This window comes from Ixodes scapularis, unplaced genomic scaffold (genome assembly GCF_016920785.2).
Source record: "Ixodes scapularis isolate PalLabHiFi unplaced genomic scaffold, ASM1692078v2 PGA_scaffold1__304_contigs__length_218370807, whole genome shotgun sequence".
NCBI lineage: Eukaryota > Metazoa > Arthropoda > Arachnida > Ixodida > Ixodidae > Ixodes > Ixodes scapularis.
In genome coordinates, this window is record NW_024609846.1 from 193,385,810 (window position 1) to 193,413,761 (window position 27,952).

Consider the following 27,952-nt stretch of genomic DNA (forward strand, 5'->3'; position numbering starts at 1 on the left):
TTCAGAAAACATGGAAGCGAAATGACCCCAATAAATCCTTCGAACTCATATTACCGGAAACGTAGTTTAGAAGAAAAATATCTATATGTCCTCTGCACACTTCAAGCTTTTGTAGTACATATCTGTAAGGTAGAGTGTCAAAACGATAATGATACGCCCTTTTAAAAATTGTGAGACCTTACAATCTGTGTAGGTGGTTGGCCAGCGAAGCTGTAGAGCACCACCATAAGTGATTTGCCAAGAGACAGGCAGAAGCACTTCACCAAATGTTTATTTACAGAATACATATATCATTTTGAAACGGTAGTGGTGATTGCTTTGTGATCACTATGATGTACACTAATGGGTTTTATCAGAATTTCGGTGAGATGCTTTGCTAAATTAAAATCTTTATATATGTTTTACGTATATAAAAGCTGATGTTTTTATACATGTAAAGCATTATGTGTACAGATTTAGCAAAGAAATTCACCGAAGTTATGATGGAACTTTAGCCATATACAGCGTCGCTGTAAAATAACCTGTAAATGTCTGGCAACCCTGAGTCTAATGTTGCTCGGTGCCACGGTCACAGATGCACCGTTCAGCAGGCTCGTTGTCTGCGCTGCTGTAGGTTCGAGATTAGCCACGCTTGCCAGAGGAGCCAGCTATCGTTCCGTTGAAGCAAGAGATTCTACGGACCTGCACTTGGCTAAAAGAAACAGCTCTCTCTCTCTCTCTCCCTCTCCCTGATAAGAAACACTTGTCGTCCCGTGAACGCAGCGCGAACGGGAACGTCCGAAGCGCCCTTGTCTCTGCACGCGGAGCGGGGGCGAAAAGGCCATGCAATTATGCGCCGACGGCGGCTCGCTTCACGAAGGCTAGGGACGAACATCTTTTCCTTCTTGCCGCTGACGGAAGTCCATGGTCGATGCCAGATGAGCGGGAGCAGACTTTTCTTGCAGCCGTTTACGACTGCTTTCGCGGACCACCGTAGTTCACATTGTGAGGTAAGAGCTGCCGTCGCTGGCTGTGCCCCCATTGTCAGGGATTTGACTCTGTCGGGCGAAATAGGAACGTTTCCGGATTGTGAAAAGTATGGGCTCTAATTCATGTGCATCTTACTGTCGCACTTGGCAAGTGGTTCCTTTGTAGTTGCTATTACCAGATTAAGGTGCCAAAGAGAATATGTAACAGGTTTTGCCAGCATTTAATGGGATACTTGTCCAGTAAATAGCGGTGGTAAAACACGCCTTGCAAAGCCAAAAAAAAGGAACACAAAAAACTCAGAAAAGGAAAAAAATTTAATGCGGGTCGCACTTGTTAATTAGAAGGCTTGTTTAAAATAAAATGCATAAAACTAGTGTTTGTAAATTTTTAGTGCCTTTATTTCGTTACCATTTACGTGCATTATTTAATTTAATGTTTTTCCGGTAAAGCTTTTTGTTTGTGTATATTATTGGTTCTCTTTTGCCTTTTTTGCGCATGCATTGTCTCCGATAAACCAACCGACCCAACCAGAAGGGAAAAAAAAACAGATGATTTAAATGATATGTGTTTGACTACGTTAATTTCATCCACATCTTAAAAATACTGTAGATTTTTTTTATTGAAGTTTTGAGTCTTCACCATTCAGTACTTTTGATGACGGCACTTATTTTGTAAATTACATCGAAAAAAACAACGTTAAGTAAGATCTTACCGAAGGAAGTTGTCCACATGTAAGATATACAAAAAGCTGAATTTATACCTTTTCCATTTGCTCTCGGTAGCTCAGTATTGTTGGGAGCTCCCAGTTCGACAATCAAAGTAAAAGTCGACGAAGAAGCAGTGTGCGCCCTTCCTCCTCGCCCTTTCCTTTTCTGAACCATTTTTCCGTACCAATGGTAGGTAGAAATTATCGGCAAGCCGTGTCAGTGCTGACGCTATTTTTCTAGTACGGCGTGTCTCATACATGCGGCGACCTTCGCATAATCGCAGCTAGAATAATTTTGACTTACCAGCACTGGGCACTGACGTATGTTGACTCCATTGGTCGGCTGCATTCCAAGAATAAAGTGCGCATCTCTATGTGAACCTCGGTATGACATCGATTCTTCTCATACTTAGATGTGAAAACGTTTCTAATAAGATTTAATGGTTCATCTCATGTGGCTTATTTTTAAGTAGGTCGATGCATTAGGTTAATTAAAACATAATAACTGACGTTAAAAACAGAAATAAGATTGCATCATTAAAGAAGCACAGAGTGGTCTGAATCAAAAGTAAAGAGTATATGTGTGAGTAATTGATAAGTACAAGCTTTATTGTCAGCTTTACGGTGTGGACGGTGCGCCCGTCGCGGTTCTCGGTCCAGGAACAAGTTCCCGAGCTCTCGCTGGCATGCAATTGTCACGAGGCTCGCAGCGTCGGCTGCTTAGTCCACCTGTCGGTGGCGTCGGTACATAACACCTCTTCCCCCTCAGATGTAGCTCCCATAGCGTTCTGGAGGGTGCCTATTTCTTGGGGGTTGCTCCCTTCTTCCGCTTCCGGCGTCTGTCGTGTGTTTCGGTGTCGTCTCGGAATTATCTTGGAATGACGATCTCTCGCTAGGGTGATCCTGTTGAGAGTCGAAAACATGAGCAGGAACAGGCCGCTCAGCCGATGGAGTTGATGTCGTTAATCGACGCCTGATCTGATCCACGTGACGGCGGGTTGATCCAGTTGCCGTCTCCACCAGCCAGGAGCGACTTCCAAGTCTTTTGGTGAACTTTTCTTGGATCCATTTAGGAGTTCTTTTGAAGTTTAGTACATAGACTGCCTGTCCCTCGTGGAACACCCTGGACGGCGGTGACTTTTCCGTAGCTCGTTCCTTGTGACTACTTTCTGGATGAGGAAAGAGTCTACTGATGTTGGTAGTAAGCTACCTGCTGAACATCAAGAATGCTGGTGTTTTTCCTGTCGAGCTGCCAACTGAGTTGTGTTGTTTGTACAGGAATCTAGAAATTCTCAGTGACAGCGATTCCGTTTTCTCTCTTGTCAAACTTTGCTGAAGTTCGTAAACCATGCGCTCGGCTTGGCCATTTGTCACTGGATGGTACGGAGCGATGGTCACAAACTTCACACCATTCTTGTCAAAAAAGTCCGTTATCTCCTTGGATACGAAGAAGCTTCCTTTGTCGGAAACAATCTTGCGAGGCAGTCTAAAAGTTGCGACATACCTCGGAGTTCTTTGATGACCGCTGCAGATGTGGCATTAGTCATGCTTCGAACTTTTAGCCACTTCCTGTAAGCATCTACAACGACAAGGAACAAGTTTCCTTCCAGAGGCCCTGGAAAGTTCAAATGCAGCGTGTCCCGAGAAAGTGATGCGTGATCCCACGTAGGAAGCGGTGCCTTGCTTGGTGTCTTCCTTGACTCTTGGCAGATGGGGCAGCTGCCAACAGCTTCCTCTATGCCGCGGTCGATGCCAGGCCACAACACATAGCTGCGTGCAGATTATGGCCACAACTTCCATGTGTCCAGCATGCACTACGTTCATGGCTTCAGGACGTGCCAAGGCTGGTATGACCACCCGGGATCCCCATGTGACACATCCTCTTTGAGTGGACATCTGTGCGCCTTTTTTTCTGTACGCGGTAAAGTTTCCTCCGTGAGCTCATGAAGCTTGCCTTGCTGAACAGACTCGTCGACGCGGAACAGAATCGAATCCGCTTATGTCATGGCTGCTATCTTCTCTGCTGTCGGCGGAGAGCTTCTCAAGGCTTTAATCATCAGGACGTCTTCTGCTGAGCAAGGCTCGTCGTCACTGTCAGGTAGGGGCAGACGGCTTAGAACGTCCGCGTTCTGGTGTTGTTTCCCAGGCCTGTTCACGTGTTTGTAATCGTGCGCCGATAGTTTGACGCACCATCGCCGCATTCGGGGTGACAAGACTTGTACCGGCTTCTGCGGTCCCAAGATGACAAGCAGTGGTTGGTGATCGGTAATAATAACGACACTTCGTCCGGCGATGTATTGGTGAAAGTGCATCGCCCCAAACACGACAGGTAATCCTTCTCGATCAAGCTGTGAGTAATCTTTCTCGGCATCCCGTAGAGTTCTTGACGCGAATGCGATTGGAGCTTCCCTGCCCTCGTGGTCAACCTGCACAAGAACTGCGCCGACGCCATATGGTGACGCATCACAGGACAGACGCAGTGGTTTTGACTGATCGTAGTGAGCCAACGTTGCCTTGCGAAGTACCATCTTTCGACTTCCGGAAAGCGAGGGCATGGCGCCCTTCCCAGTGCCAAGGGACGTTCTTGGCTAGTGGTCTGTATAGATCGCAGGCTACAGTCGATCGGTTTTCTAAGAACCTCTCGTAGAATGCGAGCATTCCGAGAAACGACTGCAGCGTAGCTTTTGACGTTGGTTCTGGCAACTCCCTGAACGCCTTGATCTTGTCGTTGATTGGATGAACACCAACCGCATCGATCGTGTGGCCTAGGTATGTTACCTCAGGAACGCGAAATAGGCACTTCTCACGGTTTGTTCGCAGGCCAGCTTCTTGAAGTCTTGACAGGACAAGGTTCAGGCGCTGGGCGTGTTCCGCGGTTGTGGCACCACTGAGAATGATGTCGTCCAGATACTCGCTGACACCGGATATCCCAGCAAGTGTTGTCTCCATGCATTTCTGGAAAATGACTAGTGCTGTTGAGACGCCTAAAGGAAGTCGATTGACACGATAAAGTGCCTTTATCGTGTTGATGGTCAGAACTTCAGCTGTGTTCTCGGTGACTCGTAACGGCTGGTATGCTGGAGCCAGGTCGATGGTGGAGAACACTCCCTCCCCGCAGCTTTGCGAGCACCACTGTCACTGTCGGCAGTGGATATGACGTCTTGAGCGTCACAGCGTTGACGGTGCTCCGGTAGTCACCGTAAAGTCTGATGCTGCTGTTTTTCTTCCTCACTACTACAACGGGAGTTGCCCGACTCGAGTGCTGAGTCTGTTCAAGGGTGCCTTGTTCACTGAGACGTTGCAGCTAGTCTTCCACCGCTGGTTTGAAAGTGAATGGCACAGTGCGAGCTCGTAGGAACTTGGGTGACGCATTGTCTTCCAGTTTTAGGCTTACCCCTGGCCCGTTGTAGCCGTTCAGGCTCCCGTCAAACACTGACCCGTACCTTTCGATGAAGGCTGTCAGGCTGCCGTCCACTACCATTTGGTGCATGCCACTGCGGCCAATTCCCAGGCTGCTAACCAATTGCGCCCAAGAAGGTTACATCCGGGGTGCTTCATCACAAGAAGAGGCAAGTTCACTTTCAGTTTCTTGAACTAGACAATGACGTGAATTGTTCCCAGAGATTCAATTCCTTCCCCAGACCAGGTACGCAGAGCGATGTTATTGTCTGTAAATTCCGGAGGGTCCTTGGCCACGCTGCTTGGAACGTTTGTTTGCTGATCAAAGAAAACGCAGCTCCCAAGTCCACCTCAAATCTGAGAGGAACACCCTGAACTTCCAGGCTTATCATAACCTACTCTGCCGGCTCCCGTCGCGGTTTTACGGCGTACAAGTCATCCAGCGTGCCTGACGGTTCCGTAAAGGGGCCATGATTTTCCTGCCGGTCGAGTGCCTGTACGGAGCTTTGTGCATTTTTCTTTCTTTTGAAGAAAGCTTTCCCGATGTGTGCCGTCTTTTATCAGTACCGACAATGTGATGTCCGGAACTCGCAAGAACTAGGACTGTGGAGTTGCTCGCAGTGATAGCAGGGCGTGGACGATGGCGTCGTCTTCTCCTGGCGACGATGTGCCGGACACGTTTTTCCCGCTTTGTTTATTTCTTGAAAATCTGCTTTTACTTGCCGCTGGTGGCACTCTCGGCTCTCGCTCTTGCCGCTGGTTACGCTCTCGGCTCGTACAGCAATGTCTAACGCCTTGAGAAACGTAAGGTCCCGCTCTGCAAAAAGCCGCTGCTGGAGATTTTCATTTTGAAGACCGCAAACAAAACGATCGCGCAACATTATGTCCATGGGTAACATCGTCGCGTTGCTGGGAACCACTGTTATGACCGTGCTGACAGTGCTGTCGGCTGCCCCAGCAGCTGGCGATGAGGCGGGAGGGCTAGCTGTGCTAGTCGTCGGAGTCACTGTAAAGTTCCCAAAATTGCAGTCTGCTGCAAGTTGCATAAGAGTAGCGACGTAAGCGGTCACTGACTTTTCGGGCTGTTGATCTCGCCGTTGGAGCTTGCAACGGCTGAACAGTTCTGCCGGTCGGGGATCAAAGTGTGCTTGAAGCAAATTCACGATCTCCTCGAAAGTCAACTCACTCGAAGATTTGGGAGCCACCAATGCCTTGACCGTTTGAAATGTGGACGGACCGCACAGAGTTAGCAGAACGGCCCGCTTTTTGGTGCCATCATTGGTGCTGTTGGCCTAGAAGTAGTAGATGAGCCGCTCCGCCCAAGATCACCAACCCTTTCCCGAGAACGCTTCCATGGTGCCGTGAGTCGCCCTCTTCTCAAACCCGCAGGTTCGTTTCTGTCACTCGTCGCCAATTGATAAGTACAAGCTTTATTGTCAGCTTTGCAGTGTGGACGGTGCGTCCATCGCGGTTCTCGGTCCAGGAACAAGTGCCTGAGCTCTCGCTGGCACGCGATTGTCACGAGGCTCGCGGCACCGGCTGCTTAGTCCACTTGCCGGTGGCGTCGGTACATAACAGTGGTGTTAAAATGTGTAAATATATTTAGAATAAATAACCTTTCATGGACAATTGTTCTGGAGGTTCATACCCATTGAAGCAACCGTTAATGAGTTTTTCATACAAAGTAAATATAAAACGACAAGAAATATTTTTTTTTATATCTGACTTATACGATCTACCTTTGGTGTAACCACCTAAGTGCCACTTTCTTTTTTTCTTAAGTAACCTAAAAGTGCCATATATTTTTATTTGGGCGTTTTATTCCTTGAGTATTACACATAAAATTTGAAAAGATTATTACGCGAAAATTAGCGGAGGCGAAAAAAATTGACCACTAAAACGAGTGCTGCCATCTATGATTCGCATCATAAAACTACTCGGACGAGCCTAGCTCGTCCGTGGAATTTGGGCACTACCGAAAAAACCAGTGGACGAGCTGAGCTGGTCCATGGCATTTTTAGACAGAAATTGGCCGACGAGATCAGCTTGTCCAAGGCACTTAGAGGGTAATAAGATGAGCATATAGAAATAAAATATTACTTTTATTTCTTTAAATCATGTATGTTTTACTCCTATCTCACTTATGTATGTTGTACTGGCTCCACCTAATTACATTCCCCCAAAAAAGAAGTTTGTGAGTTAAGCCTAAGTGAATTGTAATGTAATGCCTAAGCTACATTGATTGCTCTAACTATTATTCCTACATATTATTTGATTTGAGGATTAGCTCAATATGTTTTGCATATACAAATGCCCCACAAGAACACGGAAGAAGTAGAAACTCATCCGAAATTCTAGGGGCGAAACTTATATCAGAAGCAGAAGCCAGCGCTAAGCTCGGTCATTGGAGGAATATAACTAAGCATCAATTAATAAATAAATTATCAAACCGCATTACTATCTAACTTTTTTTTTTCAAAAGCAGCTTCCCAGAAGCAATTTAGTCTTCATTTAGAAATTTCAACGGACTACTTCAGCAGCGGTAAGCGCTGTGAGATATTTTCGCACACGTAGAAAATACTGAAAGATTAGCCGAGGGACAAGCACATGTCAATAAGCTGCGTCAAATGTCAATAAAGCAACATTGAGTTGCTATTTTTTCTGCCTCCCCTCTCCAAACGGAGAGAAGTAAAACTTTCTGACTTCGACTTTTGAAGATGACATTGCAGGATCTACATTTTATTTAAACACGTTGTTTTTACCGGATGCTGGATAATTTTTGATTGAGAATTGACTGGCGAACCATGTATAGCCACTAGATATTTTAACGACATCGTGCGAACGCCGACCGGCCGGTAGATCGCCGCCTTATCCCGGCGTGAAACGGCAGGTCAGCGAGACAACGCGCCTGTGGCAGAATGCACACGCCGACACTAGCTCCGTCTGCCACGTTGCTTCCTCAAGCACGATCCCTCCCCTGGTCTCCTTATCCGCGCGGCCCCCTCTCCATCACTAGCCAGTGATAAGGGGTTTTGTAAAAAATAAAAGGCAAATCACATTTGCCAATGGGATTACCGTATTTGTCTTCCGCGGCCAGGCTTGTGTGTAGTGACACGACACTAAGAGGCAGTCTGACGTCATATGAGCACCCAACCATGATGCTATTTAAAAGAAAAGCGAATTTTAACTGAAGGGATAAGCGCGGCGCCCTTATCATTGATTACAGGTGGCGAGGAAGCTTCGCAGATAACGAGACCAAGGGAGGGGTCGTGCTTGATGAAACAGCCTAGCAGACGGCACTAGTGTAGGCTTGTGCCTTCCCCTCACGCGCCTAGCCTCGCTGACCCTCTGTTTCAACCCGCGATAAGGCCCTCATCTACCGACCGGTCGGCGTTCGTGCCATATTGTTAAAGCTTCTGGAGCCTGTACTTCTTGGTGGAAGGGGGCGAGTTCAGGCCCGTTCATACACTTGCGCTGGGTCACCACCGACTGAGACAGTCAGATTTTTAAAGGGATGATAAACCGAACATTTCAGTGTCTATATTAAGCGGCGCACAATCTTTTTTGATAAGTCAGCAGCCCTTGGTGTGCGCGAGGACACGTAACAAAATTGACGTCATCATATACTTCATTAACGATTAATAAGCTCGAATGGGGGATATGATGACATCAATTTCGTTGCGTCTGCTCGCACACACCAAGGGTTGCTGACTCATCAAAAAAGATAGTGCGCCGCTTAATATAGACACTGAAATGTTCGGTTCGCCATCGCTTTAAGCCTCTCGTTACGGCTTACGTCCGGCTCAGTGTTGCGCAGCCGGTTGTAAGCCGTCGCAAGAGACTTAAACAAGCGGTCCTTTTTCAGTCGGTTGTACTCAAGCGCAACTGTGTGAACGGGCCTTTAGACTTAGCAAGCTTAAAATGTGCATACACTCAGGCTGACAGTTTCCCAATTACAGGATCTGATGCAGACATGATCGATTATGATGGAAGGTACAAAGCTTCGGTCAGTTTGATAGGAGATGTTGTTATTTAAAGACATTTTTCGTGTCATTTGAGGAATGGCATGTAAAATCAAATGAAAAATCTTTAATTATACGTCACTGGCATAACACAAATGTGACACTTTCAAGGGTTATCCGGGACTCAATATTATATATTGACATAATACCAGCGAACAAAACAAAACGATTTCTTCATATTTATTTTCGGCAAGAAATACGTTAGGCTGTCTCTCCTTCGCGCCACAGAACCTACGAGGAGTGACTTACTTAGGATCGCAATACCCGCTGGTGTTCTACGGTTTTCTTCTTTGATTGCTGTATTTTTCGAACTACAGTGTGCACCTGATGCAAAGTCCGCAATGACAATTCCTGCTAAAAAGTGTGTTCCTTGGATAGTTCACAACGGTGCATGATAAGCACTAGGCGTTGCCTTCGTCCATATTTGGCTCCTGTTGAAAATATTTGAGCGCCAGTTTTCATCAAAGATAATATTATACAGTCTAATTAAAATATATATATAGAAATTGACTGATTTAAAAGGTATGGTTTTTATATTTTGTATTGCTACATTAAACAAGAAAGCGAGAGCACTTTTTAAGACAGACAGAATAAACGATCGTTTATTCTGTCTAGCTCGCCTGCAACTTTGCATTAATTATACTAACACGTCACCTGTTACCTGGCGTCAGCTGACACCATGACATGACATTGTCAAGTCACATTGCACAGTGATGTCATGCGACTTAACGACGTCAGGTGACACTGTGACGGCAGGTGAGAATACATTGTCATGTGGCATCATGGCGGCATTTAGAAACGTAAACCTGAGACTGCTGATAATGGGAACTATAAAAACAATATGTTTTCGCTAATTATGCAAGGGGCGATCAAACGAATAAAGCTAGGCGGGTGTTAAGCGGGCGAAACCATGGCCGTGAAACTAGGTGGAGCTTCACGCTCGAAACTCGATTGCGCGATTTTGGAAGTTGTTGTTCAGTGACCACAAGGCGGTGTTAGTTTGTGTCTATTAACATTGCATACGACGTTCAGGTAGCCACACCAACGAAAGGGAACGACTCATGCATGCACATGCAGTTTTGTCGTTCCATGGACTTCGAAAGTGGGTGCGCTATTTTCGAAGTGTTCTTCACTTCGAAAATACGCCCCCCACAAACGGGTTCACGAAGGGCTCTCTACTTAATACACCCCCATTGGTTCCAAATCATTATGGAATGTTCGTCATGTGTGTTACTCGGTTAATTTCGGAACGCCCATGGCGACTCTATGGTGCGCTCGCATCTCTACCATTCGTTCGGTCTATCTGCTCCGAAATGACACCTTAGTGGCTCCGGTGTCACAACCCAGCTGTCGCTGTGTTTCTTTTTTACGGGTAGCGTAAGTTTTTACAAATTTTATTCACATTTTACGCACCTGGGATAGTGCTGTGGTTTGTAGGTCGGGGGGGGGGGGGGGGGGGGGAGGTATGGCGGTATGGGGAGCGGAAAGGGACTCTGCCTTCATTTTTAATAAGATTACCCTTCAGAGACGTTGTCGCTGTAGCTGTTGGTAGTGTCTTGGGGCAGAATCCTAAGCGTAGGTTTCTGGCGCTTCAAGTCTTGAAGCCGGGCCCGGCGCCGACCGCGGGAGCTGCCTGGTTTTAGTGGAAGTCGAACAGAGACTGCCAGAGGTCCACGGCAGCCGCTGAGGTGGTGGAGAGTCCCGGGCAGGCCCACGCTTGAAGCGAGGGGGGTCTAATTCCTTGCTCAAGTCTGGCGAGGAGTCGGGTCTGGGGTCCTCGGGGACATCGAGAACAAAAGTAACACTCTGGTAGAGTGAGCGCTTCCTCACTGACTAACGGCTAGAGTAAAACAGACGTTATTCGTACAACTAGACGGGGACAGCCCCGAGACAGCATTTTATAAGCAAAACTTGTATAGTCCACACCCGTAGATTCGTTCATGCATTCATTTGTTTATTTTCCGTGGTTATGAACGGCGAGGAGCCTAACTAAGGATGCACAGAGTCAAAAGGAGCACACACAAGAAATCTACGGCACTTGCAAAAGAGAATATTTATTATGGGGAACACGAAATAGGTAACAGTTAAATATCAGCCATTGAACGCCTAAACACATGAACACGAGTTGAAAATGTCGATGCTGGTTGTACTGAACGTGTTATAAAAATGTTGGATGCGTTTCATGGGACTGGAAAGGTTGGTGCTGTAAGTGAGAAGGTGGGATTTACCATCAAAAGCACTCGCGGTACATACATATTAATAGCTGATGTGAGGGTTGAACAATTAATGCCGCCATGAACGCATTTATACAAAAGCATTAGATCACGCTCAAGTCTTCTATAGCTTAGTGTACTACAACCACATCGTCGTAAAAGCCTTTAATACTCATAATAAACGCTACGGCTAATGTAGCGATCATAAATATTACGAAGGAAACGTCTCTGCACGCATTCGATGTTTGAGTAGATTGCAGTACCAATACAATTCCAAACAAAATAACAAAATTCAAGCTTGCTGCGTACTAATGAAAAAGTACAAAATGATTATACAAGCTAACGAAGGGAATTGACGCGTTGTTCTCGAAATAACACCTAGCGTCCGATAGGCAGCATTAGTGATGTTGGAAATATGTTCTTTGAATGACAATGATGAATCAATATATACTCCTAAGTCTCTTGTGCAGTCAGCCCTACGCAGAGGTAGGTTCACAAGACTGTAGCAAAAACTTACGATTTCAAATTTCTTAGAAAAGGACATAACTACAGTTTTTTTTTGGATTCGGTGTTAAAAGATTTTAGCAACACCAATCGAGCACAGAATTAACATCCTCGAGTATCATTTCACGGTCATAGATGGATGACACCTGCCTAAACAATTAATGTCGTTAGCATATTGGAAAATATGTGAATGGCGGACAGAAGACCCCAGATCATTTATAAAAACATTGAATGAAATTGGCCCTATAGTATGGACCCCTGTGGTACACCAGAAAAAGACACATAAGATCTAGATTTATGTCCTAATACTTAAACGAAGGTTTTCCCTTCCATCGGATAGTTTGAAGAAAATTTGCAAAGCTGGTTATTTACTCCACATGTCCCCAATTTATGCACAAGAATTGAATGATTCACTAAGTCACTTCGACAGATCCAAGCATACGCTATCCACCTGCACACGCTGATCGGAAATTGACGAAACAAAGACTGACACTAGATTGGTCCTTACGAACCTGCTAGGGAAGAAACGATGTTGTGAAATGATAATTTTACATTTAAAAAATTGTGACAAATGTTCAAACAGAACGATTTCAAAAACTTTCGAAAAAAGCACAGAGAAAGGACACCGGTATGTAATTCTTTGCGTCAACGGTCTTGCCACCTCTGTGAACGGGGACAAAGACAGAATTTTTCCAATACTCGGGAAAAGTAAAACTTGATAGAAACAAGTTGATAATCTGCGCTAATATTGGCGTAAGAAATAAGGAACAACATTTAACAATAACGCTTGGGGTGCCATTAAAAGTCATTGATAGCTTGTGGTTTAGACGCTTCATCGCAATCTCGATTTCAGCGTTTTGAAAAGACGTAATCGAGAGGTTACCATTATGCCTGTTTCTATTATCTGTCGTGCATGACGCGGCTCGGTTTGAGGAGTAAACAGATTCGAAATAATCAGCGAATGCGCTTGAGACACATGCAGGTTCATTCAGTACTTTACTAGATGCGTCACATAGGCTTATCGCAGAAGAGAACGTGGTCATGCGATCGTTGATGTACCACCAGAAATACTTGGGGTCGCGGTTTAAGCTGCGTTAAACTGACCCTCGATAAGATTCTTTGTCCCCCTAGATAATACCTTAGCTAACGCTCGTGATTTGCAAAACTTACTATAACAGAACAGTGTTTGTTTGACCTTTAATTCTTATGATAGTACAGTTTTCTTTCTAAGCTCGGACCTACGCTCGTGCGAAAACCAAAGAGGATAGCGGGTTAAACTACGACACTTTTTTGGGCACCAGCGTTGACTGGTGCCCAATCAACGCTATCTAAAAATGTGAAAAGGCGAAGCTAATTCCCCCTATTAAAAGCGAACAATTCATGGCTTGCATGCTTTGCTCTCCCGTAGGAAGCGTTGTAAGAAGCGTTGAAAGAAGCGGAGATGGGGACGTGCCACTGATTGGGGTGAAAAGGGGGCTTAGACATCGGTGCGAGGGTATGTACTTGAAAGTTCGCTAGAGCCAGGTCCAGTACATTTCACGCCGGGTTCTGAAAACTGTTTAACTCTTTCAATCCTAGATAGTACACAGAATAGAGTAGATAATTTGCGCATGGTAAAGCATTAACTTTTATGCATGTCTGCTGCACGGCCTATACTCCCGAAAATTTGTATACCTTTGGAGGTAATCACCCGCGACCAGGTATTTCACTTTAAGGAATAGACACTGTGCGCAGTAGATTTATTTCTATTTTTCACGAAACTGAAATTGCTGTAAGCATTTAAATGCTTTAAATTCTTTAGTGTCCCTAAAATTTAGAACCCTCCCATCGAACGGTTCGTTTATATCAAAATAATTATTTATAAGATTTGAAACCTCCTTAGATTTTTCTTCAGCGCGCCGTGAGAATAGAAACAAAATATGCATCCGATAGCTCCATTTCTTGAGAGGAAGGAATATTGTAACTCCTAAAGGATAACGAGGAAACGTTCATTGACATTGGGCATAACAAATAAAAACACAGACATAATACTTACAACCCTTTTACGCATACCTACTATAAAGTTTATAACGTGCGGAACCCAAGTAAAGCTTTTGTTCTGTTTGCGCTGGCGCGTCTTAGACACATGATTTTCACGAGCCCTGCCAATGCAAAGTCAACACAAGTGACTATAGGAACTGAGTCAAGACACATTGATGCAACTTTCGTTTTGAGTAAGGGAAGCGACAATTTATACCTAGTAGTCACCCGCTAAAAAGGGACGCACGAGGCCAAAACATCAGACCTGTACAAGTTACTCAAAAAAAGTAATTAAGTTACTGAGTATTTGCCTCAAAAGTAATTTGAGTACAGTAGAAATTACTCAAATGAAAAGTAATTGAGAAAATTATTAATTACCGAAAAAAAGTAGCGATTTACTTTGGTAGTTGCGTCTGAAGTTTGTTTTATATGTTTTTTTTTATGGGTAACAAGAAAGTAAATAGATTTTGATTCGTTAACGGAATTGTGCTAGTCAAGTACGAATCGGCTTGTTTTTTCACAGAAATGATTTACGAGCTGGTTGTTTGTTTGTCTAATTGTTTTGTACTTCTTTTTTGTTTTTTGGTCAATGAAGTACTGCGAATGTGTAATTTCTACTTTGAGGTTTAGCACTGCCTCAGCTTGATTTTTTAGAGAGTGTTTGCTTGTTTACAGTGTTGCGTGAAGTACATCTAAAAAGTTCTTGAAGTAATGTACAAAGTCAATTAGAGGTTAGGTACTTCAAGTAAAGTAGTAAGTACACCGGGTGAAATGTACTTGAAGTACCTTACTATAGATGCAATATATTTTAAGGTAAAGTACAAGTCCTTTTGACACAATTTTCGTGATGCACTCTCATTCCCTACATAGTGTTTCTGTTTAACTGGTATGCATTGCCCCAGGTGTGATCGGAGGTTTATCAACTTTTTAACGGAAACCGCAGCAAATATTGTATAAAGTCAAACTGCCACCGAGTAGTTGTTTTACTCTCGCTGACGAGCTATTTGACACATTCAACTTATAAGGAATTTGTGTCGGTCTTATAGCCGCCATTACTTCACTAAGGGAAATGACCAGATAACGCTTCGAAAAAGCGCGTTTTGACACGGCAATATGTCATTTCTTGTTTCTCAATTCGTGGGATGTACATTCAAGCCGGAAGTTTTACTTTAACTACGAGAAAAATAATTTAGTAAAGTATAAGTCAATGCTCAGAAAATGTACTTTAAGTAAAGTGCAAGTTTTCTAAACAGTGGTACTTTATGTACCATGTACTAAGAGTACTTCCCAACACAGCTGGTTTATTATTTTTTATGTAAAAACGTTAGGGAAATTACTAACGTTTCTCGAACGATCTTCAAATCTTTGAGTTTTGACAGGAAAGGCACACAAAAATGTCACCTTCGCGTTGCCCTTTAGCACGCAATTCTGGGAGTACAGCACAAACTACGGGAGCACCAGATGAGCTTCAGAGCAGGTGCTGCATTTTGTTGCCTCCTTTGAGTGAGGAGGCAGTATGCATACACCTCCAGTAGTGGGCGAGAGTTCCTTCTTTGGGGAGAAGCGGGGACAAGCCCTTTCTTCAAATGGGTCAAGTCTCCTTGAGATTCGGGACACAAAGGAACGCCAGTCTTCGTCGCTAATCCCACAGTTAATTGGCCTTTCTTGCGTCGTGTCTTCGCTCCCGCGCCTCGCAGCAGTGTTGTTGCAGAAAGGGGGGGGGGGGGGGGGGGGGGCTCGTGAAAATTTTAAGGGGTTTCGGACTCTCCATACCACTTTATTCCCCCCCCCCCCCCGTTTCTACGCCACATGCTTCGCCCTCTTCGCAGATACCAGCTGATCTTCCATCTTATATATTTTGTGCAGAAATGTTTGTTTATAGGCAAAAGAACCACTAAAATTCGAAAGTAATTTGTAATTTGAGTAGAAGTTACTCGAAAAAAGTAATTAAAGTAAACGACTAATTACCGCAATAAAAATATATTTCAAATTTACTAAACTACTCACAAAATTAGTTAAACTACAGTAACTTGAGTAGAGTAGTTGAACAACGTACAAGTCAGCAAAAAATATTAATTTTTCGAGTCCCATCAACGGAGATACTACAAATAACACAAATGTAAATAAAAAGAACCATTTCGTCAAAAACACCAAAACTAGCCTGAGTATCCAAAATAACTGCACATGCGCTTAGACAGGGATTACAAGATAAAAATCCCGCATGAACCAGAGATGGCCACCCCTGTAGATACGATTACACGTGAACCAGTCAAAACAGCGCGGCCTTTTATGACTTCTAAACATAGTCCCTCGTCCACCGCTGTCTTTGACTCCAATAAACAGAATAAACAAAGGTACAGCCCCTCCTTCCCCCCCTCCCGCCCAAAGAGATGTCAAAATACTCTAGTGGCTTAGCAAGAGATCAAACCTGGGACTTGCTTTTGTCTAATCTTGGCATAAAACGCACTCCAAAGAATGCTCCCAAGTGTAGGCGTTCAAAAGCTTCATCGAAGCTCTCCCGGTACACTATATACACAAGATATCAGATTGCACAATGACAACTGAGGCGCTTGTTAACGAAGCCGCCTCCTATGCGTCTAAAAGAATTCCTGCTGTCAGCACCGTGTGCAGCACGCACGAACGAAACACTTACCGGGGAGCGGCTCGTTCGGGAATCCATCTCTGACACGCACCCCGCTGCGATAGGAGTGTTCTAAAAATATAAATATATATAAAAAACGCGGCCTCTCGAAAAAAAAAAGAAAAAAAAAGAGGTGCACACACGTTTTTCTTCTGAGATCGACGCCGATGTGGTTGTTCTCGCTCAGGCCGTCAAAGGGACATTGACAATGAAGGGTGGTCACCGAGGCGTCTGCTTTGGCGAACGCGCTGGTTGCTGCCGAGAATGAAGCCCACTGCTCGGTGAAAATTACCGCGAGCCGGACGTCCCTCGTCGACGGTTCACTACTAGGAAAAAGCGTTTCCCAGGTAAGCGGGGGTTAGCCGAACGCGCTAATCGCTTAAGGACGTTTTAGCGTTACTGAAGTTGAGTTGTTCCATGTTGTACAAAACACCGCTTAGCAAATATTGTGCAGGATTATAGTGCACATTCAATCATTATAGCAGTTTTATTGTCTCTGGGTGTTGAACTCGTTCGGTCGTGCCAGAAAGTTTAAACACAACAATTCCAGATCCAAAATTCAAATTGATTAGTGGGGAAGCATATCTTTGACGGAATAATATACCGACAACCTAGTGTTTTCCCAATACTTAATATGTCTAGATATATAAATATACGAACATCTCTACGCCTGAACAAAATTCCCGTTTTTCACGTCGTCTGAAAACCCAGCGAAAACAAATCTTCTGCCGACTCAGGGTCGTTTTAGGAAGGTCTTGAGATTTTTGTTGGAGGTTACAACGATTGCTTTCCCGTGTACACCGTAGATATGTTAGTCTTGTTCAACTTAAGTACTTCTTGAGTTTTAAGAGCTTATGCAAAAAACACTGAATGTGAGATATCAACGGAGGGAATGCTAATGAAATTTCGAAAAGCTACGCCGGTATACCTGTATGACATATCGGCGTGCCGAACGTGATACTAGGAACCCGTATAGATACCACCATTTGCCACCGGTGGCTAGTGTTATAGCGGTCTCGGCAAAACCCATTGGCAGAAAAACAGATAACCAAGACAATAGGACGGTGTTTCAGGTACTAAGATCTGAGCTTCGGTCTATATTAGGTAAGGACTTTATCCGGTTTGATATTAAGGGACTTCACGAAAGTGAGACAATTAAGAAGTAGAATGCAGCCGAAGAATGTGATGTCATTTGTGACCGATAAAACAGACAGGTTTGCAGAATGACCAGCTAGTTATGTGAAGTTGAAGGCTCAGTTTGCCCCTTTTGTCTTGTTTCATCCATTTGTTGAAAATGTTCAGACGGTTAGGAGGGTTGTTTTTAATGTTCTTAATGACTGGCAATTAGATGCATTGACGTGTGACTAACTCAGTGAGGGCAGTTGTATTAGCTGTTATGTGCCTGTCGAACAGTCACAAACTACAGCTTCAGCTCGTTACCCTGATCAATCAGAATAGAGCGCAGCCATTACGTGTTGTCAGATTTCTCGAAAACCTAGCTGAAGGTCCTGGCATTTGAGAATTTGAAATCACTCAAGAATTATGAGCAGTTGATTGAATTTATAAATCCGTTTCACTCAAAACACTACATGTTGGCCTTGTTGTAAATCGATTATCCTTATTACTCGTCTGACAAGTCCCTGCTACGCGTAGAGTGCGGTATTTGAGAAAAGTCAGCCTAGTAAAGTCCCAAGGGGCTCCAGGCACACACAATGGTTCTTTTATTGTCCTTGTTGAGCTTCCCGAAGGTCGACAGGTTTTGAGACTTTAAGGTGGTCTTTGCGCGCAAGGCTGTGATATTATCCTAGATTGATTAGGGAGTGTCTTAAGGAGATGCGCACGTGATGATGGTTTACACAAACATGTACAATAGCGAGGGGTACCGTAAATGATATTAAGTGACAAGTTAGAAGGACTTGGTGTGCTGGGGTGGATTATTTCATAAACCAGCCAGCTTCTGTTTGGTCCTACACAACTAAAATATGCACAATTATATTCCCATTTTTTATTCGAATGGTCTTTTGATGCTCAAAGTTCAGCCTGAAGCTATTATAAAAGCCTCATCTCTGTTTTCAAACTGTTACCGAAGGCGATAAATCAGGAATTGGTGTGTTCTTTTTCTAAAGAAGGTTTGCAAAACTTGTGTTGCCACACCCTTCAGGAGGCACTTGCTTTCTGAATTCCGAGGTTGACTCATCATGTATGTTGTTTGAACAGTTTGTCGAGTGCGCGAGTAATATTCCATAAAAATTAAAAAAAGGTCCTTGATTTTTATGACTTTCAATTTGTGTTAAATATAGTGTTCAGGGGCAGGCTACTTTGATGAAAAGGATCCTTTTAATAGCCAATATATAGCAGTTACTTATTTATCCCAACTGGTCGTGGAGGCGGTTAGTCAGTAATGTGTGGCGGCTTGAAGCTGAGCTAGTTGGTTTATTTCCATATGTATATCCAGGTACAGTCGAAGGCGGAAATATTTACTGTGATGCGCTCCAAACTGCCCTCAATAAAATTCGGGCGGTATTTCAACGTGCTTTGTATTCGACAAGCATAGAAGATAATGTTCGAGAGCTAGTCTCGTATCCCTTTTGTATAATAAGTTGCTAAAATCACGAACTTTCTAGACGCTCTTTTTTGCTGTTTCTTTGCACCAGCCTTTTTCTGGAAAATGTTTATGATATTTCCACACAACAATCCGTGCGGTGCTTAAGTCTGGATTTCTGACTGCATAGACGTTTTAAGTGCCAGTCCGTTCATTTGTTTTTTAGCAGATGTGACTTGGAGTACCGGACATCACGAGCCAGTATTGCACAAAAATTCCTAGTTGAATTCATGCAGTGGAAGATACCATCGCACCAAGCACTGGTTTCCCTCGTTTAGCAAAGAAACCAGCAGAGCGCGTGATAATCCCTTAGGAACTAAAGCTTCCTGCCCATCACGTAAGGACGTAACGTCTCCAAGGGCCACTTAACCGCAAGAGCTTCGAGTTCAGTTTAGGTGTAGTTCACTCCTGCTTTATGAAAAGAATGGCTAAGGTACATAACTGGCGTGTAGTCTCCGGCGTCACCTTCCTGGAGGACTTGTTAGTGAGCGCGCTGGTAATGATGTAGGTTTAGAAAGAGTTATATACGTAAAGACTGGGGACGCGACAACACATTTTTGTGTTGTCCCTTCCCCTAAAGGTCAAATTTGGGGTTTTTTACGTGCCAAACCAACGACGGGCATCTGGCACGCCCCAGCGGAGGACTGAGGATTAATTTGGACCACCTGGGGATCTTTGGACGTGCAACCGAAAGTTCGGTTACGCGGCGCCTCCTCCGCAATAAGCCTCCGTCAGATTGCGGGCACCTCGGCCGGGATTCGAACTCGCCACATTGGGATCCGTAGGCCAGCGCTCTCGCTTCGCAGTCACCGAAGCGGCGTCCCGTCTCCTGTCTTTACGTATATAACTCTTTCTAAACCTACATTGCTGAACGAGTAGGGCCCCGAGGCCGACTCTGGAAGCATCAGTGTGGACCTGGAAGCCTTATCTGGAATCTTTGGAAACATGATTGAAGACAGTAGGCGCACACAGCGCAAATTTCAATCCACGTAGGCGTGCCCTCGTGGGGCACCCCACATGAAGGCTTCACTTTTTTTTAAGAGCCCTCTTAGGGGAAGTTGAAATGGCGCTGTGGTTCCAAATGAAATTTTGGAAATATGATGTCAATTTCAGGAACGAGTGAACTAGAGCCACGGTTTGAGGAACACAAAATAGCTTTAAGGTGTGAAGTTCTTCTGGCTTTGGTGCAATGCCTTCCTGGAGGAAAATATGACCATGTTAGGCCACTATGGTGCAAAAAGATGGCACGTCGGTGGCTTGAATTTGAGATATGCTGCCTTGAAACGTGCGGAAACTTCACTAAGTTGTCGGAGGTGCCCCTGAAGAGTAGTACTGTAGACAATGCAGTCATCCATGTAGACTAGTGAGTTCCAGTACTTTAGGTCATAGGCAGTGTTGGAGGTAATGCGTTGCAAGTAACGGCGCTACCGGTCACGCATTACTTTTTCCGGTAACGTGGTAAAGTACTCGTTACATTTTCAAAACGGTAACGGGTAACGTGCTTACGTGACTTATTTCGAGTGACGTGTGACGTAGTTACGTTACTCCTTGCATATTCTTCACAAGACGTAGAAAACTTACACTTCATATTTTTCGTGTTTCCAGGTGTTTTATTAGCGTTTTTTCGTGAGTATTTAGGTGGGACCGTAAAAACGATAAGGTAATTATGTTAACTTCCACATGAGATGATGTTTTTTTTTAAATATGGCTCTAAGGCATATCTGTGACGTCAAAGGAGTAAAACGCTTTAATACACAATTAAAAAGAGTAACGCGTTCCTTTTAGCATGAGTTAGCGTAGGTCGATAACGTGTTCCTTTTATTTGCCGCCAACGAGTAACGTATTTTGTTACTTTTTCTTAGGCAACGCTTGCAACGCTGTTAAGGCGTCTACAGTTCGCTGACACGTCGCAGGAGTTTCAACCCTAATTGCACTTTTAGTAATTTATGCAGACCATACTGCGTATCAGAAGCAGTCTTACGAGTGTCCCATTGGTCCATCTCTATGTGATAGAACCCTTAAAAAAGGTCCAACGTCGAAAAGTACCTGCGTCCATTTAATGCCTTAAAAGTATTACCAATTCTCGGTAGAAAGTTTATGACGTTTTCGGTAACTGCATTAAGGTTCAAATAATGTCCAAAAATTCTTGTCCATTTGTCGTTTTTTTAACCAGAACACGAGGTGATGTCCAAGAGATTTTAGAGGTTTGGGTTATTTTTTAAAGCATAAATTTTTTTCTGATTGACTTTACCCGATCTTTTTGAGCAGGTGAACTCCGTCTTGAGTACTGGGCTATTGGTTTTGCATCACCAGCTTTAATAGACTGCTTCTCTACTTTACAAGACCTGAGCTGTGCAGTGTCTGCATCAAAACTAGAACGGTATTCTAGCTCCTTAGCATTCATTGAAGCTTCCACATTAAAGCTCATACCATGCACTGTTATTCGCTGGATTTCTTTGCGAACTGCAGTATCCTCCAGGTTCTCTAGATCCCAAAAACTGGAACATTGGAGGAGTGATTCTCCTTCAGATAAAATAATTCAATTGTTTCGGCAGCTGCTAGTTTTTTTCCCTATGCCCAAGGAAGCCTTCGCAGGGATATGAATGACTTCAGAGATGAGTTTATCGCCAAAAGTTTAAAAAACACTTGTTCTTGCCTTGATGAATGTACGCTGTAGATCCAATGTGTGCCTTCATGGCTGCTTTAGAGATTGTCACGTAGATATGTAGTGGGCCTCGCTGCTTGCCCTGCTGGTAGGGAATCTCAACTTCACTTCAATCCCCTCCATTAAGAGGGGCGGTATCACTTGTGTAGTTGTCGCATATAACTTGAGTGTTTTTTTTAGTTCGAATAAAGAAACGGTTGGCATTCCAGTCGATAAATGCCATTGACAAGCGTAAAAGGCCTTCTCCGAGCAGGACAGCTCCTCTTCCAAGTGCGTAGCAACCTCAGAAGTCCGTCGGCATGACTCTTCGTCCAATATAACTTCGACACTCACTCCTCTAATATTTTAAAGTGGCTGCACATTTACCACACCTCGTTTAAGGGAAGATTTGAAAGGTGCCAGATGATCTCCTTGGCAAACGGTTTCCTTCACGAAACTTTTGTAAAACCCGAATCCAGGGTCGCAGTGACCTGACGGGTTTCCATGAAGTCTGCAAAAAGTTTATGGTCCGGTGATGACTCGCAGTTCGATCGCTGCACAACTGGTGACTCCCTACAGAGCCTTATGATCCAGACGGATCATTTCAAATAAGGTCGCAACGTTTGCTACAGCTTAACTTGGAGGTTGGAGTTTAAGAATGTTTTGCGTAAGGGGCTGCGGAAAGAATGTAACAAAATGTCCTTACTGCTTGCAATTCAGGCAGAGCTTGATAACTTTCTGAGAGGAGCTCCGCTATCTAATTTTTGTTTTCAAAATTAAAGCTGGCCATCAGTCTGTACTTGTGCAGAATAAATATACAAACTATAGTATTTTAATATACAGACACCTGGTGCTTGAAGTGTACATAGCATTTTCAGTGAGGCACATACATATGTTTTGCAAGATACATGATTTTAGCATAATTGAAAAAGTGATTGTCTCAAATAAAAAAAAGAAAGCATTTGAACTTTTTCATTACTCAAGAAACATACCATTTTCATGTACTTTTTTTCTCAGAAAACAATAAAGCACAAACCTATTTTAATTATTTAATAAATATATTATTTCCCGAAACACCAGGGGAAACTATTTTTAATATTCCTGATTTCTTTAGAAAAATACAAGGCAAGATACGGGCGCTCGACTACACAAAGACACGCCATGGAGGGAAATAATTACTGATACAAATAACATTGCTGTATGGCGAAATTATCCACGTCTTTAATATTAATTTATTTTATTCTCGAACATGCCTTTCGCTTTTTTTTTTTAACCTAGCGCATCAACGAGAAATTTTTGAAATGTATATGTTACATTATATCAGATGCCTCTCTCACTCGATTCATCTCGGCCTTTCCTAAGTGCTCGCTTGAGTTAAGTTCCAGAGAGCAAAAATATATCATAGGTAGCATAGATACGAATCTCTGTATACATTGTATGATGAGAAATGCACCAATATAATTTTACATATGCTTTCAGCTCGAGCATGCTGTCTTGTCTTTCATTTATTAATTTAAAATATCGTGGACCTTCGGTCTACAAAAAAGGGGAAAATACAACATACACAAAACAAATTCAATCCCGAACTTACCGCCTGAAGCGAGCGCAGGCAGGTTATAGCTGCCCACGCATGATCAAGATATCAAGGTCAAGAGCGTTCCACTCAATAATAGCTCGGCGAAAACAAAAATTAAGAGCATCTAAATACATAATTTCTGTACAGGTAGGGTAAAATCACTTTAGTATTGCTCGTCCTTTTAGAGCGCGATGCTGAATGTAAAATGTACATTTCAGGATTAATCTTCGTCAAGCCATTGGCCATAGAATATAATGACTTTATTCTACGCACTTTCCTTCTTTTTTTCTAAACAGTCAAGACGCACTTTATTTCTTATTGCATAACCGCTTCAGTGCTTCTGTCCTCAGAAAAAGGAAACCGAAATGCCAGATTATGTATGCGTTCTATTTGCGCGACCTGCGGCTTCCTGTATGTGTCCCATACGCACCTCACATATTCCTATATCGTATGTACATAACATTTATATGCAGCTAATTAACATCTCTATTTGCATGTTTAAGGTGCCTTCTAAGAAAGCCTAACATATGCTAAGCCTTGGCGCATATATAATCAACAGGACAATTGCAGCGTAGGGTATTAGCTAAAATAACTCCTAAGTACTTAAATTATTCTACTTTATTAAGTTTAATGCCTCCTATAAAATAGCGGAAGAGTAAGATTATATTCTTATTTGTAATACTGGAAAAGTCTGTTCTATAAACATTATTTACTGTACCCCATTTCTTACTGCACGAGAAGATTTCTTCCAGGGACAGGTTGAGAATTTCCTGGTCCTGAACTGCAGCCACTTAGGAAAATACAGTACGGTCGTCTGCGAACAATTAAACTTGAACAAAGGAAGGAAACCTTTTGCTATATAATTTGTTATAAATAAAGAATAAAAGAGGCCCTAGCTCGGTTGCTTGTGGTATTCCTAAGTAAACTGGTAAAGGGGGAGGTCAAACTTTATTACAGCTAACGTACTTAGTGAACATACGTGCGCGGCAGACTCTCCCAATAAGTTATGCTTTAAACTTGTTTCGTCTTCATATTCAAAAAGTGTTTAATTCAGAGGAATGTATTCGCTCGTCCTTAAAATAAAACGGAATATCAACATCGTCACCCATAATGGCACGACTAAAGCCAGCGGCAAAAGACGCTTTGAAATTGTAAGAATAATGATTATTTCAATAAATACGTTGGGGAAGTTTACTACAAATAAAATAATAAAAAAAAAAAAAAACGCACACGACTCAGCTTCAGAAAGGTTCAAAGGTTTTGTGAGTCTGCGCACCGGAATATTTTAGCGAAAAGGAATCAGCAATGGGGCTGTTTGTACCTTTTAATACAGACGTATTGTTGTGGATCAAATGAGCAGCGACAGTTGTCCAGACACCTTTTGAGTAGCTTCTGACTCTGAAAAAGGCTGCGGTCTAAACTAATAAAAAAGCGCAATGTTTAGGTTGAATTGCTTTACCTCTGACAGGTCGAGAGATAATATAACTCGTGTATGAGAGCAAATGCAGAATAATCTCAAATTGACTTTCATAGCTACTATGGACTGGCTTGAAAGTATTATATCAAGCCACAGACGACCTGTATGGCATAACGTTTTTCGCGTTCTTCCCTTGACACCCGGCTCCACTATTTGGATTTTTACGAGCCGTATTTTCGCAGACAGAGGCGTACGGATGGTTCGCGGGTCCCAGTGCTACGTCTGCGGCCCCGACGAGCCACGCAGCTGGCTCGTGGCTCTGGCCGGCAGTGCGGTCATGAGCTGCATCACCTGGACCTTCCGCTGTTCGGGCGTCATGTACGTGGCCTTTCTGGACGAGTTTCACATGTCTAGGGAACAAGCGTCTTGGCCCGTGTCTCTCTTCAGCGTCTCCTCATGCATGACAGGTGAGCAGACCCGTATTAAGTGACTTCGTGTTTCTTTTTTTTTTTTACATGAAGCGGTATTTTAACAGCTGCATCACCTGGTTGTACCGTGAACAAATCTATAAAGTGTGCCCTCTAGCACTGAGCATGATATTCTTTCATGCTCAGGGTTTCAACATAGACGGTTATATTAACGTTTAACCCCGATACCTTCGTTAATTTGAACTCGAGCACGGATGTCTAGGTACGTATTTAGACTTGCTTAAGATAAGTTAAGTATCAAAACCCCTTCTTTGCAATGAACAAGCGCACTTTTCTAAAGTTTATTAGAAAAATGCTTTTTTTTTTTTTTTTTTTTTACAAAATGTTTGACGCTGAGCAAGGCTAGGTGTTACATCTGGGTTGCTTGATTGCTGTACCCAGTTATGTCGGTTGTTATAAATAGGCAAGACAAAAACACTGACAGTGAGCTTTTTAATACCAATGTATGACGCATAATCTATTTTTGTCTTTAGACGAAAGTGCTTTGGCATGTTTTATGCCAGAAGTATAAAAAAGCCATACATCGCATCTTTGACGTTTTGGTGAGATATTTGTAGCCTTGTATCTTATAATTCATCATATATTTTACACTTAAAACACTAATTCGTGTAGGCTTATACAAGTGCTATTGACTGGAGCCGCTTTGTATAATTTATTTTAATGAAACAATTTATGTGTCTATATTTCATCAAACATAAATTTACCAATGACGCAAACTAGTTTTAGTTAAAAGGCAATTACTTTTTTTATTTTTTTATTGTACCCGATGATGTTAAATATTTTCAGCCCATAGTTGAACTTCCCCCTCCTTGTTGCGACTTCTGTAGAAGTGATTAAACACAGATACATGTACCCGAATCGGCCAAAGGGTAGTATCGCAAGTTGGCTTTACTACAAGGTCTTTTAGCCTTAAAATGCTAAAGGTAGGGGGTCGGACGGGTTTCGGAGGTGAAAGCGTAACTGAGTGAGTGAACTAAAACATGTATTTTTATCAAAGAATTGCCTGCGTTGGACGAGTAACCCTCTATAGACGGGGTGATGGAACCCGGATCTTATGGAACCTACCAGTAAATCAAGGGTAGCTTGCCTGAGATTTGATAAGTGCTTGAGTCGTAGCCACTTGCTTCGCGCCCATGATCTGTCGTCTTTTTGAAAATGGCGGTGGAGATGGGTTTAGAGAGAGGGTTATGTGTACGTGCTGCCATTGGGAAAAAAGTGTCTCCCAGTACGTACTCTTCTGCTTTATGGCGTTACTGGCCGTTCATGCGTTTTGTATTATTATTATTATTATTTTTGTTCATATTATTGTTTTATTTAAAATTAATATTATATTTTATCATTATTATTTTATTACTCTTATTAATATTATTGTTATTGTTATTAGCAATATTACAATTACTATAATTATTAGAATTAACACACATGTCTTTTATACCAGTTTATTATATACCATAATTGTTACCCTTACTGTTGCTCGTGCTCTTCGGTTTGTCATGTTCGCTTCTATTCAAAGAACTCACCGACTCAATCTTAACGGTTGTTAAAACCAGATGATATCTAAAACAAAAAAATAGACCTGGTGGTGTCGCCAGCATTACAGTCCCCTAGCTGCTCCAACATTTTATACTCGAACTTACTTTTGTCCAGTTTTAACAGTGACTGGTCTAACGTTCACAGATTTGGTCGAGTCTCCATAGGATTACTAACATAAAAATAAGATATATCAGAATGAACGTCCCTTATGAAACATCTGAACACGAATCCGATAGGGTTAGAGTTGTAAAACGCTCATGGAGAACAGTTTTTGCTTTGAAATTTATTTTTGAGTTAGTACCAAAAAAAAAAGACATTGATATAGCACGCGCAGGAACACTGCTTGCTTTCAGCTGATCTTCATTCATTCTAGACGGAGTGAAAAAATTGTTGTAATTTCTGTTTTGGCATTCCAAAGCATCAGGCAGATATTCCAAACATACATTAATATGTATATCCTGATTACGACTCTCCTCTTTCCTCTTGAGAATAACACTTGAGCCTTGATATGTTGTGGAACCTTCCAGCGATTTGAACCTCTTTAGCCCATCAAACCCTTCAGGCCGTTCAAGCCACTTTCTCCCTTCAGCCCTTCAAGCCCTTTAGCCTTTCAGACTCTCTCAGCCCTTTAGCCCCGGAGACGCGAAAAGGACTGTGGATCGTAGACCAAAAAAGGCAGCTTAGAAGGTCATTTAACATTTATTTTGCACATTGGGTTGTACATAAACATTGTAAAAGAACAAGACGATAAGAACCACGTTTACTCAAACCCGAGCGCAAACAGGTGTAGACAAAGGCGATCAGACTAAATAGGGACACATGAGTTCTTTGTCACAAAAAAATATATTTCAAGGTACTCACAATTCCGCAGGCCCAATTCACGAAATGTACAGTAGCTCAACGAATAAAACCGAGCAGGTGCACCGCACGCACAGATAAACATTGTAAGTAGCACCGTTTAGCGAAAACCACGAAGACGCAGCTCACATCCGCCGCCGTTGAGAAATCCTGAGCGCAGTCACGGGGTCGTCCCATGGTGGCGCCGTGGTGGCGTGTCCGGCGTCTTTTTTGATCGTTGGATGCTCCTGAAGTCGGACGGACGAAGAGGCCAGGGAAACAGGGCACCGAGAGACTTCTTGATCCGCACACCCAGCTGCTCTAGATGATAGGCCTACGCATGGGATGGGATGCCAACACCAAGCGCCCACTCGATTCTTGC

General features: G+C 43.2%; 1 protein-coding gene across 2 annotated transcripts in view; it reads left to right on the forward strand.

Moving 5' to 3' along the window:
• The first annotated feature begins 669 nt into the window (after positions 1-669).
• Positions 670-27,952, forward strand: part of LOC115314824 (monocarboxylate transporter 13) — a 38,037-nt gene continuing 10,754 nt past the window's right edge. Inside the window, exons 1-3 of one of the 2 annotated variants that reach the window (XM_029973920.3) lie at positions 670-989; positions 16,661-16,820; positions 24,955-25,179. In XM_029973920.3, coding sequence (XP_029829780.2) covers positions 24,969-25,179 — 211 coding nt within the window. In that variant the 5' untranslated portion in view covers positions 670-989; positions 16,661-16,820; positions 24,955-24,968. The remainder of the gene's footprint in view (positions 990-16,660; positions 16,821-24,954; positions 25,180-27,952) is intronic. The other variant, XM_040502123.1, reaches the window with a different exon arrangement.